A 20,873-nucleotide genomic window follows, 5' to 3' on the forward strand; every position below is an offset into this window, starting at 1 on the left:
CTGCAATTTTCCTGTCTCAACCTCCCAAGTGCTGAGATCACAGGCATGTGCAACCGTGCCCGACTCTCTTTTTGCTTACTTTCTTTTGGCCTTCTCATTATATTCTAATTGAGTGTTTTCTTCATATATTCTAGGTGTGGTGTTAAGCCACTTTTGACACATGCATACTGCACACATTCCCCATTCTGCGGCTTGCCATTTCATCTTAATGACGAGGGTCAATTTTGGCTCAAGGTATATATCTTCCTCTACCCATAGAAAAACGCCTAATGTCTGACCATGCTTGCTTCTTCAAGGAAACTACCGCCATGGTTTGGATTTACAGTGTTCCCGGAGCTCACGGCAGACAAGGCGGCCGTGTTGGAGGTGGGGCTGGCTGCCGGAGGGCCCTGGGCACGGCAGGGGCGGCGCTTCCCCCAGGTGACAGCTGCAGCTTCTTGCCTCTTCCCGGCAGCCCTGAGCTGGTGCCCGCACTCTCCTCCTCCTCTGCCCCCTTCTCTGTATCCCGAGGACCTTCTGGTTGAAATCTGCCACTGGGAGCGCATCCACCTCCTCTCCATCTAAGTCTCAGACCACAGCAGTTAGAATGCCGAGTGAAACACCCATGCGTGCAAGAGGTGTTGCCCTGCAGCATGGCCTACGGCAAAAGGCGAGGCCACTGCTGCCCGGCCGTGGCTGCCGCAGTACATGGCCCCCGGGCTGACCGCCACGCGCCCTCCTGGGGCAACGCCATGAGCAAAGAGCTTTGCGTATCCGTGAGCTTAGGTCCTTGTGACGGCCTAGAAACTGGAACTCATACTATTGTGCTTATACCTTGACTGAGACTCAGCTGGGCTTACATACATAAGTCTAAGTCCCACGTGGATCAGAGAAGAGAGAGAACTCAAACCAGGGCACTCTTGTTCCAAAGAGCATGCTTTTATAATTATTATTATAATGTGCTTCTTGGTGCCTTGAAAACAGAGAGAAATCTCTGCCCTGTTGAGTTGTCCTGAGACAGTAAATGAATTATTACATGCAAAATCTTAAGACCGTTCCTGGTACACGGTAAGCACATGTTATCTATCATCGTAATTTAATCCTGCCGCATGTTGTACAAACACCTTCCCAAAGAATAACTAAATCCAGTTGAAAGACAGCAGCAGAGACGGTGATGTGTGCCCCCCACCCGGCCTGGAACCAGCCTGGACTGCGTACGCTGCCCATTTGGCCAGGAATAAATAAAAGGCACACCAAAAATAATGCTTTGGGCTCGTTCACTGCAAATATCAATTTTTCAAAGTTTTACTTGCTCTCCAAGGTAGAAAATTCATTTCTGTAGCAAATTCCCACCAGATTATTTCAGAAGGAGCTATCAGCTACCAACTCCCCTGGCCAGCTTCTTCTGGGTTATAAACAGTCTGCTTCAGAGACTAGCAGAATGGTTTCAATGCAAAGCTCCAACCAACTCCCTGGCCAAGTGTGATGTCATTACACAAGGTAATTTCATTCCAATTAGTTCAGATACCCTGTGCAGAGAGCCAGGTACCAAGAGATGTGAAGATGCCAAATTAAGGGCCCAGGCCTTCAGATCCAAACCAAGAGTCCTGGGGAAATGGTAACAGGGCTAAGGGATGTTTTATTCCAGGACGGGAGGTGACCCCTGAGCTCTCAGAAGATGACTGTGAATTACCAGGTGGAGGAAGGTAAGGACGCAAGGCGCAAGGGCTGGATGCTGGAGACGGGGTGGGTGGGGACAGCCTTAGGGACAGTGTGGGCTCCCGAAGCGGGAGACCATATGGAGAGAGCAGGGAGGCTGGCGGCCAGGCAGGGCACAAGGCTCCGAGGGTGCATGAGGGAGCTCACACTTCACAGTAAAGAAGATGCTGGCGGCCACGGGAGGGTCTCAGAGAGAACTCAGACTCATTGCAGGTAGGGGCTGGTAGAGCAGATCTGAAGAGGGCCAGGAGGGCTGGGGTGGGGACTGGAGCTGGGGAGTGCGGGCCAGAGAGGGAGCTGAAGCCATCACGCTGTGGGACAGTTCAGATCTGCTGTGTCCGGAGTGAAGCCTCGCCAGCCGTCTCACTGGCATGGGCGGGGCAGGTGGGATCTGGAGGCTGCACACCAAGTGCCACATGCATGCGTGTTGGATCGCTCTGGACCTCGCTGTCATGTATACTCCAGTGCACCCATGAAAGCGTATTATAAACTGCGTGGGCACTTGGTACCCTGTGCTGATATCCAAGCATTATCACTCAGTCTTTCTAATAACCCTCTGTGTCAGACATTCTTATTCCCATTTTATAGACAGGAAAACGGAGGCACGGGACATCCGCAGCTTCATCAAAGTTGCACGCGTAGCAAATGGCGAGACCAAGATTCACGCCCCCTGCGGAGAGCACCAGAGGCCCTGCTCTGCGCCACACTGTAGGCGTTTAGGCTGCGCCGGGCCCCGTGCTAAGCACATTCTGTGCGTTAGCTCAGGAACCCCACAGCACCGCAGAGTAGGTGCTGACCTCCCGCTCCGTTTCCAACCAGGCCCTTCGCATCCAGGGAATTTCCATGACCACCTATAGGGCCACTAAGCACTGGGCCGGGACTCAGCCTGGCCGCTGCCCACCCTCAGTGCCTTTCCCCCCACCTCCACGCGACGCTCTTGGGGTTGGTCACCTGGGTGGATCCAGAGAGCAGAGGGCTGAGCCGGCCTGAGGGGACCATGACATGTACAAATAACAAAAGAAACAGAATAGCCACAACTCTGTGTATGGAACACATCTTAGAGTAACAGCACGCTCTTCTAACAGTAATAGAACAAAGGACGAGAGGGAAGGATTGGAAATGCCCCGCGCAGGTCCTTGTGCCACATGGGAAGTAGTGTATTATTTGAAGATAATCTCTGATTCATTAAAGATGTGTACTGCAAACCCTGGGTCAACAATTAAAACATGTTTTAAGAATGTATAAATAACATGTCAATAAACGTGACACGATGGAATAATAAACAGTGTCCATTCACCCCGAGTGGGCAGGAAAAGGAGGAAAGAAACACAAACAGATGGAAAAAGTAAAAACCAGCCCCAGAATGACAAACGCAACCCAACACATCACCAGCCACTTGGGGCACAACTGGTCCAAACATGTCAGCTAAAATTTGGAAACTGACAAACTGGACCAAAAAAACAAGACCAGAGTCTATGTTGCTAACAAGAAGCCCACTTAAAGATGGAGGTGGGTTAGGCTAGAAGTCTGAAGAAAGAAGGACCATAAAAATATCGAACGAAAGAGCCCCAGAGTGGTCATATTAAAGCAGCAAAATGGACTTCAGGACAGGGGGTGTTTTCAGGGATAAGGAAGAAAATCACAAGACGAAACAGCCCGTTTTCTAAAAAGAAATAACAACTCTACGTGTGTATGCACCGAGAATCTTCTTAAAAAAAAATTCCAAAATACTTGAAGTAAAAACTGGAAGGAAAAACGGTGGTTCCTGACTAGAGCTAGGAATGGCGGCCTTCTCCTCGCAGTCACTGCGGGGCCTAACAGGCAGGAACCGGTAAGGAAGCAGGACGTGCGGATCAGGGCTATGGGCTCAACCTGAGTGCATCAGGACGCCGTCCTTCTGACCACAGCAGGTCCACTGTCTTCCCATGTGTGCATCGGCGTTTTACACACACACACGTGCACAGGGGCACACACACTGGGCCAGAAACGGCCAAGACCAGACTTCATACAAAGGATGTTCTTGGACCGTGACAGCACTTCTAAATAATCCATGGGTTGGAGAAAAGGTCCCGAGGAAAACGTTGAACTATTTTTAGCTAAATGAAAACATAACACATCAGGATCAGAGGGGGGCAGCTGCAGCGCTCGGAGGGAGATTTTAGTCTTAAATGATTATAGTAGGCAGGAAGGGAGGTCTGAGCCCAGGAACCTAAGCTTTTACTATAAGGGGGGCAGGGGGGACAGCACAAGAAACATCAAAGCAGAAGGAAATTCATACGGATTGGAGGAGATATCCGTTAAAGTCAAAAGAGAAAAACAGTAAGTCAATTGCATCGAATATTTTTAAAAATGCAAATGATAAACCTCTATCCAAACGAGAAAGGGGACACAAAATATCAGGAGGAAGGAGGGGAAATCACTGCTGACCCCACAGGCGCGAAAAGGATGGCGAGGACATGACGGCCAGTGGGGTGGCCCAAACCCAACGACGGGTGACGTGGAGAGCCCTGGAGCCGCGGGGCAGGAAGCCAGGGAAGAGCGCGGCAGTCCTCCACCAAGAGGAACCCCAACCAGTGTCAAGACAAGCCGTTGTTTGACAGATTCTACTGTCAAAGTCATCGTTCATGATAAACGCGTCCATCCAAAGAGAAGTGTAAGGCGATTCCTCCATCCACTAAGAGGGGTCTAAGAAGCGCTACAGTGGACGTCCAACACGCAGCGGCAGTGTGGAATCTTCCCGAATATCAAGAACAAACATGACCACACTCAGCACAGCTGTTCAGTGTTGGAGTGGAGCTGGCTGTGGTGGCGCTCACCTGTAATCCCAGTGCTGGGGAGACTGAGACGGGAGGATCACGGGTTCACAGCTACTTAGTGAGACCCCGCTTCAAAATAAAAAGTAGAGCAGGACACGGTGTAGCTCTGAGGCAGGTTGCCCCTGGGTTCAGTCCCCAATACCACACGCACCAAATGCATGCACACACACAGTAGTGGAGGTTTTAGCCGGTTCAATAAAGCAAAGAAAAATTTGAAAGCTTAAATATCGGCAAGAAGGAGTAAAACTTTCTTTATTCATATGTAATCTATTGTATATATAAAAAGTCCTAAGGAGTCTACAAAGAAACTAATAAATCTAATAAATGAATTTAGTGAGAATACGGGATACAGGATTCTATTTCAAGATGCTGCCAACAAACAATTAGAAGAAAAACTTAGCCGGGCGTGGTGGGCATGCTTGTAATCCCCTCGCTTGGGAGGCGGAGACAGGAGGATCCAGGTTCACGGCCAGCCTTAGCTTCTTGGTGAGGCCTCTGCAACTTAGTGAGACCCTGTTTCCAATTTTAAAATCAGGCTGGGAGTGTAACTCAAAGGTAGAATGCCTCTGGGTTCCATCCCCAGTACCACACACACAAAAAAAGTTAAAAAATAGGGCTGAGAGCCGGGCGTGGTGGCGCACGCTTGTAATCCCCGTACTTGGGAGGCTGAGACAGGAGGATCGTGCAGGTTTGAAGCCAGCTGTGCTGGTTTAAGAGACCCTGTTTCCAAATAAAAATATACAAAATAGGTCTGGGAGTATAGCCTGGAGGTAGAAGGGCTTTCAGGAACCCCAGTACCACCAAAAAAGAAGAAGAAGAAGAAGAAGAAGAAGAAGGAGGAGGAGGAGGAGGAGGAGGAGGAGGAGGAGGAGGAGGAGGAGGAGGAGGAGAAGAAAAACTTAAAAAGAAATACATTTGAAAAAATTTAGTAGAAACTTTGTAAGATCACTGTCCTATAAATTAAAAATATGGAGCCGGGCGTGGTGGCGCACGCTTGTAACCCCCGCGCTTGGGAGGCGGAGACAGGAGGATTGCGCAGGTTTGAAGCCAGCCTCAGCTGGCTTAAGAGACCCTGTTTCCAAATAAAAATGTAAAATAGGTCTGAGAGTGTAGCCCAGAGGTAGAAGGCCCCTGGGTTCCATCCCCAGTACCACCAAAAAAATAAAAATAAAAATATGTACCATATCTAAAAACACTCTTAAGCTCATTGATAAGGAAATAAATGACTCAATTTGAAAATCGGCACACGTGACTCTTGACTTTAGCGCGGTGTTTTCTAGTTCTACCAATTTCCCTATAAACGACATGATTTTGTTCTTCTTTATGGCTGAAGCTCCATTGTGTATACACCACATTTCCTGTCTCTGTACACTTTCTGTCCCATGTGGAAGCTAGAGAGAAAACAGGAGACAAAAGCCTCTTCAGATCAGTGCGGAGAGAGCAGGAGGGCGGTGGGAGGGCTGGGGAGGGAGAGGAGGACGCATGCCGAAAGCAATTCAAGTCATGCTGCGCCCGTGTAGGAAGGTGTGACTGCCATCTCACCAGCGTGCACGGAGGGCAGGAGTCGCCCCAAATTCTGCGTGTGTGCGTCACTCTGAACCTTGTTATGCTGTCTAATTATAATGCACCAGTAAAAATTAACATGGGTAAAATATCTGAACTGTGTCCTAACTCTGAAAAACTGGAAATTTCTAATAACCTTGTACATACCCTAACCCAATTATCCCAGCAAGTCCTCTCTAGGACTTACCCTTAGTGAAATGAAAACTTAAACAGGGCGTGGTGGCCACGCTTGTAATCCCAGCATTCGGGAGGCTGAGACAGGAGGATCGCGGTTCTCGGCCAGCCTCAGCTACTTAGGCCCTTTGCAGCTCAGTGAGACCCTGTTTCAAAATAAAGAATAAAAAATAGGGCAGGGGGTGTAGCTTGGAGGTAGAATGCCCCTGGGCTCCATCCCAGTACCACAAAAAAAAAGAAAGAAAGAAAAATGCCAAACTTGCACGAGAGTGTTCACTGTGCTTTATCTGTCGTAGTAAAAATCCTAGAGGCCATGCATGTGTCCAAGAGGGGAAATAAACAAGCAGCTGGGGCTTGCTCATTTAATATTCCTATTCAGGAATAAAAATCAAACTGTCCACAACACCGAAGGTGCCCGGACACTGTGTTGAAGGACACACACCGGACACTAAAGAAGGTGTATGAATTTCCTTCCCATGAAATTCAAGGGCAGGCGAAAGCAGGCACGGACGCAGACCGCAGAAAGTGACGCCTCTGCCCGAGTGACGAGACGGTGCTGGGATGTCTCACATTTGGTTGGCGTGGATTCTACTAACTGCACCTCTCGCCAGGACTCACTGTAACACTTCCCTAGACGCGCGGCACGCGCTGACCCCGCTCCCCGGCTCTTCTTCCTCTCCTCCCTGCCCCTCACAATCGCTATTCTATCTGTTCTTTTTTTTGGTTTCCACAAATGCGTGAGGACGTGCAACACGCGTCTTTCTGTGTCTGGCTCATTCAGCTTAACGTGGTGTCTTCCAGCTCCGCCCTGCAAATGACAGGATTGCCTTCTGCTTCATGGCTGAACGACACTCTATCCCGTGTGTTATACACTATATATCATATCTTCTTTTTTTTCAGTGCTGGGGATGGAACCCAGGGCATTCTACCTCCAAGCTACACCCCAGCTCTGTTTTTTATTCTTTATTTTGAAACAGGGTCTCACTGAGTTGCAGAGGGCCTCCCTAAGTGGGTGAGGCTGGCCGTGAACTGGGATCACCCTGCCTCAGCCTCCCGAATGCTGGGATGACAAGCGTGTGCCGCCACGCCTGGCTCATATTTTCTTTTATTAGTATATTTTAATAATATGGAATAATGAGTTGCATGTACAAATAAATGGCATATTTGTGCATGCAAATATTTTATTTGCATGACCAAAATGTTTGCTACATAATTGTGTATGTTTGTCAAAACTAACCACTCAAATCTGTCCATTTTATGGTGTGCAGACTGAACCCCCAGAGCATTCAGAGGCATCTGAAATAACAGACGTTGGATGTAGTGACTTAAATTTTTCCCAGGTAGCGTGGGTCCGCTTTAGTGCTGCTACTCAAGTTCAGTCAGTGGGACTCACTGTTATGCCCCCTGGAGGACTGGTACCCGGCTCCTAGTAGGCTCCAGAACACGCCCCCGAGCCCTCCCAGATGCCCACGGCAGCTGGTTCCCCAAAGCCAGCGGCACTCGGGATATGGAAGGGCAGCTTCCTACAAACCCCAGCACCAGCTCGCTCATCCCATGGAAACCTCAAACACCAGCCGACCCTGAGTTCTTCAGACACTCGTTAGCACTGAGAACTCAGCAGATCGCATGTGTAGGGAAGAAACTCCACAGGGGACAGGCCCAAGTTTGGAGTTCTCTCCCACGTCCACCTACTTCTGGGCTCCGTGACCCCCAAGTCTTTACAATGCAGGGATGGTGAACGCGTGAGACGCGGCTGGCAGGCAGCGTCGCAGCACTGCGAGGGAACAGCGGAGCGGCAGGAGGGCCCGCGGTGGGGGATCCCCGCACACTTACCGCACTGCAGCGGCTCTTGCATTCAAAGCCCTGCCTTCCCCCTACACATACTTTGACCTACTTTTTAAAAGTTTACTGTCAGTTTAGAACCTTTATCAGAGGGTAGAGAGCTACCTGCTCAAGAGAGAGCACTGCTTTGGTCTGTTATTTTTAGAAAATGTAGAGAAACATTGGTTGGAGTTTTCTTGAATTCTCTGTGGCCTCCTTTGGCCTAACAGCTGACCAAGATCTGGATCTCACTCTTAACCTGGCCATCCGATTTTAATCACAGCCCTTTCCTGCTCACAGTCAGAAGGGGAGCCTGGTTTCCAGCCCTCAGCAGTGCCCCGGCCTCACACCTGAGAACCAACCCCAAAGCCACCTCACCTGCCGGTGAAGGTCAGGGCCAGCGCCGTGGCCAGGTGGGGCATCAGCCGGAGCGCCTGGGTCTGGTGTTCCATGATCTTCACCTCTCCCTCGGCCTTGGGCCCGAACTGCCTCCGGCTAGGAAGAATGGATAGGCACAGTCTTTACCAAAAGGCAGCAGACGACGTCACCTCCAGAGCTACCGGTGCCACCCAGACAGTTGCCTTTCAAGCAGTTCAGCCTGGACTATGTTTAACTAATCGGATAGAAGCCATGGCCTAGAACATATTCCAGAAGGCCACTCTGCACAGGGAGGGTGACGCTCACCCCCAGGCTCCTGCCAGACACACAAGAAATGAAGTCTCACTCACTCTCGGTGGGACTGAATGTCAGTTCAGCTGCCGTGGAGACCACGACGGTGGGTCCTCAAGAGACCAGGAATGGGTCCGACGCGCGACCCGGCTGGACCACTCCTCAGCCTCTTTCCCAAGAGTGAACAAGAGAACCCCGCGGTGCTTCCCGCGCGCCCCTGTGGACCGCAGAACGCACAGCAGCCAAATGATGGACCCAGCCTAGGTGTCCGTCGACAGGGGAATGGGTGAGGAAAATGTGCGAGACACGGGTAGTGAAGTTTTACTCAGACGCGAAGAACAAAATGACGTCACTGTCAGGAAAACGGATAGAGCTACAGAATATTATGTGAAGAGGGCGCGGCCCGTCTCAGAAGATCAAGGCTTGAATGCCTTCTCTCACATATGGGCTCCACAGGGGAGATAGGGAGCAAATGGGAGCCTGGGTGCGTGAGGAGAGGGAGCAGGAGGACAGTGGGGGGGGGGGGGCTGGAGGACATGGCTCAGTACCGCTACGTCCATACGTGACGGTATCACCGCCAAGCTCATGAATGCACGGGGGCCCAGGGAGCAGACGGGGTCCGGAGGGAAACACCCAGTGCTGTGTGCACGGATGTTGGTATCATTTTGAACCTTGTTATGATATATAATTACAACACACCAATAAGCGTATTTTTTAAAAAAGGAACCCAAGTCTCCTCCACTGTGGCTGAGACAAGAGGATGGCCTAAGATTCCACAGAAAGCCCCCGGAACTCTTGACGCTTGCAGAAATTAATCTTCCCAGCACAGATGTTTTTTTCCTTTCTTATCCATAGAGTAATTTTTACTCCTTAACATTTACATGGCATTTCATGGCTCCGACTGCCCTGAAATCATTAATTATTCAGCGTTCCTTGGACTGTGAGATAATTAATCGGCTAGAAGCCATACCCTCGAACATATTTCAAAAGGACTCGCTCCACACGGAGGATGACGCTCCCCGTGCTCCCGTCACAGGTCATTACGCTCAGTGCACCCCGGCCTCTCCGCAGGTGTGCGTGGAAAGGTGCTCCACACCTGAGCCCCTCCCCGGGCCCACGGGCAGTGGCGCCATCGCCCCCGAGGCAGCCAATGGGAGGACCAGGCCTGAGCCTGCAGCCCTGTCTCCCGGAAGCTCTGATTTAATGTTGGTTTCTTTAAAAACAGCATTTGACACAATACGTGGTTGTGCACACACACATGCGTGCGCGTGCTCACACGCGGTATACACAGCGTTCACTGTGCTGCCAGCGCCAGGGGCCGAAGATACCCACCGGCCACTCAGAAGGAGAGGACGAAAAGTGTTTGTTTTCCAAAACTTTTACATTCAATTCAGACTTTCTGAAACCTAATTTTATATTTTAATTTTGTCTAATTACAATTTTAAAAGGCACCCTGAACTTTTTACAACATAGGGTGCTTTAGAGTCACAACCCAGCCCTGCACTCGGGTGGGAGGGGCGAGGACAGCACGCTGTGGACACGGGCGGGTTCTAAGAGCGCAGACCCCTGCCAGTCTAACCACTGGCGGAGAGTCCCCCCAGGAGCGCTGCCTGCCCGCCTCAGTCCTGCCTGCCTCTATCCTGCACCCAACCCGGCAGGGCGTGGCTCCAGATGGGAGCCCGACATGACAACCTAGGCAAACTCATGCTGACCATGAGACAGAGAACACTCCCAGGTCCCATCAGCGCCTCCTGATGTTAGGTGGTCACTGGAGACGGAATCGTGCCCCACAGAACTCGGTACGGTGAGGCCGTAACCCCCAAGTGACTGTGGAGACTGGGCTTCGCGGAGGTCACGAGGTTAAACCCTCACGAGGGTGGGCGGACGTCTCTGCTCCTCCGCTGTGCCCGAGGGAAGGTCATAGGAGGACAGAGAAGGCGGCCCAGGAAGAGGGCAAAGAGGGCGTCAGTAAGACACCCAGTCAGCCACACCTCGATCTGGCATCTCCTGCGTCCCAACTGAGACACCCATTGCTCAGGACACCGCCCGCGGTGCTCCGGGCAGCAGCCTGCAGCCCCACGCCATCTTCTCGTGACTACCATTTGTCCCCGCCCCTTAACTTTTATTTTTAAATGCTGTGATTATCCTGTAGCTTTACCTCTGGTTGTTATAGCTACAATTTTATGTCAGAACCCAACAGGGTCACACGTAACTCATCCCTCAGGGCCCTCCGGTCTGGTCCGTGCCCACTGGCACATAGTGCCGGGCATCTACCAAGGTCAAGAAGGCCAAGTCCCGGCCACTGAGCCCACAGCCAGGACCCCGAGCAGACCCAGCCAGGACGGTGCATCCGAGCCTCCAGCATGGCCGCCTCCCCGCTGCCAGGCGCCAGTGTGCCCCTCGTGCTGCCAGAACACCAGCTCTGGCTCAGAGGCGGCAAACGAGGCCACCGATCCCGACGCCTTTGGTTTTTGATTTGCTGGAAAAAGTTTTAAACATACAATTTCAAACAGCGTCGCTCCACCCTTTCTATGTGTGAAGTCTTTGTCTCCTCCGGGCACACAGCGGACATGCAGCCTCGAATGAGCGGGGATACGACCCCTCAGCCCCAGGATGCCGAGGAGGGGCCCCGGGATTTAGGACAGGGAGGGCGGGGAGACAGAAAGCAGAGGCAGAAGGAACCAGTGTCCCGTGCCAACAGCCCGCCCGGCAGCGCTCTCCTGCTACGGACCAGAAGGGAGGCAGGAAACCAGCAAAGTCCCACCGCCTTCTGTCTCTCTGGGCGACGTGTGCCCAGGCCTCAGGCTTCTGCCGTGGTCTCTGGCTTCGTGACCCTTCTCCAGAGGCCAGCCCCGTGAGTGCCACCCTCAGTCCCAAGTTGGCAGCTGAATGCAACAGAGACAAGAGACAGAGGAGAGAGAGATCTAGACTCAAGGCCCGAGCGCGCAGGGCCGTGCAGAGGGAGCCTTGCCCGTCCGCTCTCAGCTGCCCTCTTTATGCTCTCAGGACCCCATGCTCTGCGGGTCATGACAGCCCCCGCCTACCCCTGGCTTCCAGCACCGTGGCATGATACCCGGACCCAGCTCAGGGGCCATGACCCCACAGCTGGCCAGTGGTAACTGCCTGCCCGGCATCTTTATTGTCTCTGTTTAGGATCTGTGGACACAGTATCCTTCCTGTCCTGTTCTTCCTCTGGGTTACTATTTTTCTTTAAAAACCCACGAGAGGCTATATTTTTCTCTGTAAACATAATTTTTATTTCAGTATACCCCTGTTCAAAATTAAAAAAAAAAGCCCAAAGCCACTCAGTTAAAATTTTTCGTGGCCTTTCAAACAAATAGCAGTATATCACGTGCACGATTATATCCTTGAGAAAATAACCCCGGAGCTCAGAGAATGCTGTGAATGATGTCATTTAAAATTATAGATCTGAAAAGCTATTTCTGGGCTCCAGCAACTCCTCAGGAATCGAGGAAACGGTTATTTTGGGTCGTTTGATTTCATTCCCACTCAGTTTTGAACACGGCTGCTCAGAGCAACACTCGTGGAAAGTGACACCGTCATTAATCACGGAGGCAGCTACCGCAGGCGCAGCCGGGGCCGCGGCCTGCTCCCGTCTCCCTCGGGTCTCTTCTCCCAAAGGAGACCGGTGACCTACTAAAAAGATAATTGCTTCCCGTGTTTCTTGCTCCGCACCGTCGTTGCGTCAGCCTGCTGTGAACGGCTTGCAGTCACTCTGGGAGCAGAGGGCTCTGTGGCCAGCCTCTACCCTTGACCCTGAGGCATCTTGGGGTGCGGGCAGCCCTGCGGCTGGAGGGAGGCAGGGAGGCCAGACCCTTCTCCACCGTCCAGATGCTGAGCTCTTCCTTCTGAGCCACACACTCAGGGGAAACGTGAAGGTCGTGGCTGGACCCCGACACCCCATCCCTGAGGCCCCACAGGGACTCCTCGAACCTTCAGAGGACTCAGAGCCCATCTCTTCTGCTTCTCCTCTGTCTCTGGGAACTCCTGGACAGAGAAAGTCAGAGGGCAAATATTTTACAAAGCAGGGCTTCGGAATGCTGCTGCTGGACCTGGAAGACTGGGCCCATCTGTCTAGGTCCAGGAGGATGTAAAAGTCCTGGCTTCTTAGAGTCGTACAGCGTGTAGACCATCTGCCTGCGAAAACAGCCTCCCCTCTGTCACACGGAAGGGCCGTGTGGGAGGGACAAACGGCAGGGCACACACAGGGAGGAGTGGGCCTCCCCCACGAGCCTGGGTGAGCGCGGAGGCGCAGGGCCCTGCAGACCAGAGGCAGAGCAGAGCAGGCAAACAAATTCCTGCTGAGTGGGTCATCCTGGCCGCCAAAGACCAGGAGGGTCACCCACATCGTAGACTGACAGGTTCCAGGTTCTTCTGTGAGGATTCAACGACACAAGCAAGAGCAGGTCCAACCTATCGCACTGTGGTTCAACCTTTTTCTTTAAAATAAACACCAAGAGCCGGGCGTGGTGGCGCACGCTTGTCATCCCAGCATTCAGGAGGCTGAGACAGGAGGATCGCGGTTTGCGGACAGCCTCAGCTACTTAGTGAGGCTCTCTGCAACTTAACGAGACCCTGTTTTAAATAAAACATTTAAAAATTGGGCTGGACTGGGAGTGTAGCTCAGGGGTAGAATGGCCCTGGGTTTCATCCCCAGTACTGCAAAATAAATAGATAAACACATACACAAACACACAGACACACACACACACATACACGGAGCCTGGCTGGTTGTGGGCTGAGCGTGGTGCCTCCCACTGCCCCTGGGAGGACATCCCGAGGCCAAGGCGCCTGCTCGCAGCATGGGAAGGGGAGGGAAGGGGAGGCAGAGGCCACGCTGGTGGCCAGGTGAGGTCAGGAGGCTGGCTGACATGCCTCTTGCACACCCGCGGGTGCCGTCGTGGGCAAGGTAACACAGTCTTACTAAGGCTCAGGTTCCTCCACCCCAACCACGGCCGACCATGGCAGTCTGGACTAAGTGGGACGTGGTACCACCGACACACAGTAGTGTCCCGCAGGTGTCGCCACTGCGGCTGCGGCCACGAGACGCAGAACCCCAGGAAGCCATCGGAGCTCTCCCCAGATGTAGTCTTCTTTTGTGTGCGTGCTTCTGGGGACTGAACCCAGGGGTGTTCGACCCCTGTCCTGTTGCACTTTTTTTATTTTGAAACAAGGTCTTGCTAAGTTGCTGAGGTTAGCTTTGAACCTGTGATCCTCCTGTGTCAGCCTCCCAAGTATGGGGTCACAAATGTGAGCCAAGCCTGGCTTTAACCCAATCAGAGCAATAACATGTACTGTCACTAAAACTGCTGTGAAAAGCTTTAGGGTGCAGAGGAAAGTCCCCTTCCCATCCCAACCTTAAAGATCATGACAGTCTCAGAAGAGAAATCAGGCTGAGTCTAGCGACATGTTAGAAAGTGTGTGTGTGTGCGTGTGTGTGCGCACGTGTGTGTGTGCGTGTGTATGTGCGCGCGCGCATGTGTGCGTGTGTGTATGTACACATGTACATACACATGCTGTGTACTGGAACACTTTGTAATAGCACCTGTCCCTATTACGCACCACAGAACACCACCTATTCTCCCCAGACCCCAGCTAGAGGCAGGCTGGGCAACGCACGGCAGGGAAGGCGGTGAGGGCAGCGGCTCCCCACCTGCCGCCTCCCACCTGCCCCAGAATCGCCAGCGAGCCCAAGACAGGAGGCTACATGTCCTCAGTGGGCTCCCACACGAAGGAAATGAAATCAGTTTTCAGAATCACAGCCTTAGCAAAACCTGGGAGTGACGCCGGGGTTAAAGTTAGTCGCCAGAACTGTGGTTCTCTGAGATTTTTCTTGAAAAGAAAATTGCAACCCTAATGAATGCAAAACAAAATTACAATGGCAAGAGGCGTGGGACCGTGAATCATCGCTAAGACTGCCTGGCACGGGCTAACTGCTGGATTATTTTCTTATCTTAAAAAGGTGTGCATGGAGAGACAGGCCTGCCATGGTTGGCAGCACTGCAGAGATGGTGCAGGGGCCTCGGCCTCCCAGTGAGGGGCAGGAGGGCCAAAGCCTTCAGGGCCACCCACCTCTCCTCCTGCCCCCTAGTCCCAGGTGGCTGTGTCCTGCCTTCCCCAACAGCCAGCAGACGCGCTGCCACCTGAAGACGGCAAGTCTCACTGAGCGTGTGCAGAGTGAGAGGAGAGCCGGAGCTGGGCCGGCTGCGCTCGGGGGCTCTCCTCCACTGACGCTGAGCGTCGGGAGATGAGCACCAGTGACCAAGCGCCCTAGAATCCCTCGCTGCTGGCGCCGGCTCTGGACAGGCCCTGGCAACGAGCTGCGCGGGCGAGCCTAGCTGGTGTCTCCATTCTCACTCTCTGCCCGCAGCCTGGAAGGTAAAGGGTGCCTTAGCTCTTGAAACAACAGGGGCCTCTCCATCCCTAACTGTGAGATCTCATTTACATCTCAGGTTTCCTTTTCAGTATCTTGTATTTTTCAACATGTAAGTCCCACATAGGCGTGTTAAATATTTCATGTATTATGAGCAATTGTATAGTCACACAACCACAGAACGTCACTGCCTGGACTTGGAATGTTGGAAGCTAAAGATGACACCGCCACAGACCTCGCCGCCGCCTCGGCGTGCACGCGCGTCCTCCGTGATGTGCGCGGTGACAGCCCGCCGCGGGGTCAGCTCCCAGAGCACGCCCTGCTGCGACAGCCACGGCTGCAGGGGGATTTTACTTCTGATCCAGTATGCTTCTGCTCCTTGCTAACAGAAATACAACTGACACTTGTAAGTGTATTTTGTACCTTCTGACTTCGCTGAATTCACTTAAGTCTATCACTTTTTAGACATCTTGGGTTTTTCCACATAAATAACCATATCATATGACTGCAGATACTGTCTTATCACTTGCTTTCCAATTTATATGCTTTTTATTTCCTTTTCTTGACTTAGGGCACCGGCTACAACTTCTACCCACACGTTGATTGGATCACCATATTCCTGGTCTCAGGAGAAAATACTCAGTCTTTCACCATTAAGTACAATGTTTGTTAACTATATTAATTTATTCATTTATTAGTACATGCTCTTTATCAAGTTGGGAGCATTTTCTCTATTCCTATTTAAATGACATAAAAGCATGTTGGATTTTCAAATGCTTTGTTTCAACTGATACGGTTGTGTGATTTTTCTTCTCTATTAATATGGTAGATATTATGAATCTTATGTGGTAGATATTATGAACCTCATAATCTGACTATTACGTAGGCTTTGCACCCCTGCGTGGTTGGTCATGTTATATAATTCCTTTACTATCGGTCATGCGGCTTAATCCCTTTGATATATTGCTAAATTCTATTTCCTAATGTTTTATTAAGGGTTTTTGTATCCATATTATTGAGGGATATTGTTCTCTAGCTTCCTTTTTTTTTTTTTTTTTTTTTGGTGGTAATGGGGTTCCTGGAAGCCCTTCTACCTCCGGGCTATCCTCCCAGGCCTATTTTTTATACTTTTTTATTTTTGGAAACAGGGTCTCCTAAGCCAGCGCGTCTGGCTTGGAACCTGCGCGCTCCTCCTGCCTCCGCCTCCCGAGCGCAGGGATGACCAGCGTGCCCACCGCGCCCGGCTCAGCTTCCTTCTATTACAGTGTGCTCAGCTGGCTTCTGTGTCAGATCGATTTATAAAATGAACTGGAATGGTTCCTTCTTCCTGTACTTTCTCAAAGTTGTGTATGACTGTCATTCATTCTTCAAATGTTTGTTACAATTTTCCGATAAAACTATGTAGGCTGGGGATTTGTTTAGCAGTTTTGAAATTATAAGTTCAATTTACTTAGAAGTTAGAAGGTTATTCAAATCGTCTGATACGTAAGGCAAGTTGTGGTATTATGTGGTTTTTGAGGAAATGATTTATTTCTTCTAAGTTTCCAGATTTATGTTTCCATAGTGTTTCAAGTATTCGCTTGGTGCGTCTTTGGATAGTCTCAATATCTATAGTTATATCCCCTGCAGCACTCCTGATATCAGTAAATTTGTGTTTTCTCTTTTTCTATTCTTTAGCAGATTTGCTAAAGGCTTGCCAATTCTATTGCTTTAAAAACAATAATAAGCTATTTTAACTAAATTATTTAGACTAATTTAATGTAATTATTAACATTAGAGCTAAAACATTTTAAAATTGTATTCTGTTTTTCATTTCTCAAATTAATTCTGTGTGTGTGTGTGTGTGTGTGTGTGTGTGTGTGTGTGTGTGTGGTGCCAGGGATTGAATCCAGGGGCATTCGACCTCTGAGCTATATCCTCAGCCCTATTTTTTATTCTTTATTTTGAAACAGGGTCTAAGTTGTAGGAGCCTCACTGAGTAGCTGAGGCTGGCTGCGCACCTGTGATGCTCCTGTCTCAGCCTCCCGAGTACTGGGATCACAATCACGCGTCTCCATGCTTGGCTTTCAGATGAATGCTTCCTGCCCGCTTTGATATTACTAGAATGCTTTTTAAAACTCTGCTTGGTGTAGTGTTGTGAGTGTGCGTGGACCTCCCTCTGTGTATCTTTTCCAGTGGCTGCACCAGGTATTCCACAGAATGCATACACTGGCCCAGCCAGCTCGGGCCCTCATCTCGCCAGCACAAGTAACTTAAGAAAGATCGGCCATCGTCCACTCCACCCTGCGTGGACAGAACTGCCCACAGCATTTTCTCTACTTCCACCTAGGACCACGTCAGACGGCGCCGTAACTTTTGTTTCAGCTGTCAAATATAATTTCCAGAGCTCAAGAGCAGAACGGAAGTCTTGTATTTAACTCGACTTTTGCTTACCTTCCTGGGGTTCAAAGAGCTCTTCTTTTATTTATTTCCTTTCTGTTTAAGGAAATTTCTTCAGCTGGTTGTTTAGGATACATCTGCTAGTGAGAAATTCTTTCAGTTTTCCTTCCTCTGACGATCTCCTTTCCATTGCTGAATGAGATTTTTGCGGAACAGAGATTTCTGGCTCCATGGTTCTTCAAGTGCTTGAAAAATGGCAGGTCTCTTCTCTTGTCCTCCATGAGATTCCGATGGGAAATCTGCTGGGGTTCATGCCGATCCTAGAGTCTGGTCCTGCCGTGCGTGCGTGCGGGACTGCGGGTGCAGCTCTCCGAGTCCATCCCTGGGGCTGGCTCCACTTCTTGAACCCATGGGCTGCGCCTTTTGCCAGATCCGGGGAGTCTTGGCATTGACCTCTGAGAGCATCTTCAGGCCCGCTCTCTTCCCGTTTCCTTCCGGGACCTCAAGGACACGAAGGTGAGGCCTTTTCTAGTAACGCCACACAGTCCTGACGCTCTGTTCTTGTATGTCTATCTTCTCTCTGTTGTCCAGATTTGGGGGTGCCCATTGTCCTGCCCCCCCAGCTCCCTGGTTATTTCTTCCGTCTCTTCATTTTGCTGTTGAGAACAACCCCTGAGGGGTTTTTATTTAGGTCACTATATATTCGATTCTAAAATGTCCTTCTGGTTCTCCTTTATATCTTCTAGTGATATGCTTCCTATTCTGCCAAAAATTTTCTATTTTTTTCAAATTTCGAGTGTATTTGCAATTTCTCTTTGAAACATTTTTCTAATGGCTGCTTTAAAACATTTTTCAAATTATTCTAATGTCACTGTCATATCAGCATTGGCCTCTCTTGCTTATCTTCTTCAATTCCACTTGCGATCTCCCCGATTCACAGAATGAGGGGCGATTCTCAACAGACACGCGCGCATCTTAACACCGTACTGGGGGACTCTGGTTTTATTCACATCTCTCTGGCTCTGTTGTGGCAGGAAGAGGAGCCATTACTGACAGGCCGAAGCAGCAGTCCAGGTTCTCTGCTTCACCTCCACTGACACCCAGGGGTGGGCTCCTCGTTACCTCTGGGTCGGGGAAGAGTCCCGCAGCCTCACGCCGTCTCCGCGGCCACCACAGCGGGTACAGCGTCTTTTCTGCTGGGTTACAGTGCCAGTTCTGACTTCACCTGGCCGCCAGGAAGCCACCCAACAGGAGGTGGGAGGAGTCCCACGGCAGGGGCGATGTCCAGGCGCCCCACGTGGTCTCCTTTGAAACCACAAGGCAGGGCCTCTTACCTCCCGACAGCGCCCTGCCGCAGGCCTGGGTGGGCTCGCAGCTCTCTATAGCGCGAGACTACAGCAGGACAGTATTGTCTACAACTTTTCTTACTGTCTCTTTCTGGTCCAGTGGCTAAAAAGAACAGGCTCTGCTGTGTGTGTGTGTGTGTGTGTGTGTGTGTGTGTGTGTGTGTGTGTGTGTGTGTCCACTGGTGTTTCTAGGTTGTCAGCTTACCGGCACCTACTCTGAGCTACATAAGGCAGAAGAAAGACCGAGGAAGGCCCCCAGAATCCTTGCATGTCAAGGTCCTGCTGGTCTTCATTCTTGTCTCCACCTTTCAATCATCATATGTTTGTTTGTATATAATATCCAAACTTGGGAGGCGTAGAGAAATATGCATCTTCTGGAAGTGTTAAGTCAGTCCCATTTCAAATTTATTTTTTCCTCTTTCTTTCTCTTTCTTAATTTCTTTCTTTCTTTCTTTCTTTCTTTCTTTCTTTCTTTCTTTCTTTCTTTCTTTCTTTCTTTCTTGTTGTGGTACTGGGGATGGAACCCAGGGGAATTATACCAATGAGCTACATGCCCAACGCTATGTTTTATTCTTTATTTTGAAACAGGGTTGCAAACTAAGTAGCTGAGGCTGTCCTCAAACCATGATCCTCCAGGTCTCAGCCTCCCAAATGCTGGGATTACAAGCGTGCGCCTCCATGCCCAGCTTCCCATTTTAAATTTCTAAGCATGACATATATAGATTTGAATTTTTAGAAAGTTCACCTTTCTCCAATGGGTAGCAGTACGGAAATTGGTAACATTAGATTTATTTGACTTTTATATGAACAAGGAAAGACACACGGAGGAAAGAGAGAATATCATGCCTAGAGGTTGACATAGAATACACATGTTTAACAGACACCCACATCTTAAAGACGCACTACAGATTCCACGATATCAGGAGGAACAAAGTGTTACATCGCAAATGTGAGCAAAACCACAGACACCCCAATGTCAGAAAAAGGAAACAGCTGGAAATATGTATTATAGTCAAGGGGTAACGACGATCTCCAACACACATGAACATGTTTGACGTGGAGCCTATCATGAGACTTCTATGTTCCACTTTTCTGTTTTTACCTAAGATTTTATTCTACGCAGTTTCCCACGTCATTAAATACACTTGAAGTTACAATTTGAATGATTACTTCCTTAGGATAAATCTCTAAAAAAAGTTACCAGATTTTTTTAAAAAAAGCAAACCCCTGTCATATGTCACCAACTCACTTTCCAGAAAGGTTTATCCACTTGTCTCCTTTATCCAGACGAGCGTGCCCATCTTTTTTTTTAATTTATTTATTTTTTAATTGGTGCATTGTAATCATATATCACATTGGAGTACAAGACTTGAGAGGATATACAAGCACACATCATCCAATTAGCCCTCATCCAGTCCCCATCCCATTCCCTCCCCCTCCCTCAATCCCATGTTTGTTTGGTGATTAACTTTGATACATTTGTTTATGTACCTCCTGCTTTTTAAAGAGGCTCCATCCTCCCCTATTCCATACCCTCTGATTGGTCACCTTAATTGCTTCACTATAGGGCCCTTTCTATAGCTCGACCTCTTCCTGTTGATTAGGGGAAGCATCTGATTTTTATTTTCTGCGATATTTCTCTGTGCATGCCACGTTGCAAGTACCGATCCCACTCTTGATGGCCCCAGTAGTGGCCTGGCTACCCAGTGGACTGATCCAGACCTCGCTGGCTCAAGTAGCGGCCTTGCCTCACAGCAGGCTCCAATTCTGGTCTCGCTGGCCCCAGCACTGGCCTAACCCCTCGGCAGGCTCCGATCCCGGCCTCGGAGGCCCCAGCACCGGCCTAGCCTCACGGCAGGCTCCGATCCCTGCCTCTCTGGCCCCAGCACCAGCCTAACCCCTCGGCAGGCTGCGATCTCAGCCTCGGAGGCCCCAGTAGCGGCCTTGCCTCCTGTCAGGCTCCGATGCCAGCCATTGGCCCCAGCATCAGCCTAACCCCTCGGCAGGCTCCGA

At 50.4% G+C, this 20,873-nt stretch overlaps 1 protein-coding gene across 1 annotated transcript in view; it reads right to left on the reverse strand.

Moving 5' to 3' along the window:
- ACOXL (acyl-CoA oxidase like) overlaps positions 1-20,873 on the reverse strand; it is a gene marked incomplete at both ends in the record, with an annotated part of 233,611 nt that overhangs the window by 107,187 nt on the left and 105,551 nt on the right. The window contains one exon of the mRNA XM_080711449.1: positions 8,451-8,567. Within this exon, the coding sequence (XP_080567575.1) occupies positions 8,451-8,567 (117 nt within the window). The remainder of the gene's footprint in view (positions 1-8,450; positions 8,568-20,873) is intronic.

Source organism: Muscardinus avellanarius (assembly GCF_963383645.1).
Source record: "Muscardinus avellanarius genome assembly, chromosome: 15".
Taxonomy (NCBI): Eukaryota; Metazoa; Chordata; class Mammalia; order Rodentia; family Gliridae; genus Muscardinus; species Muscardinus avellanarius.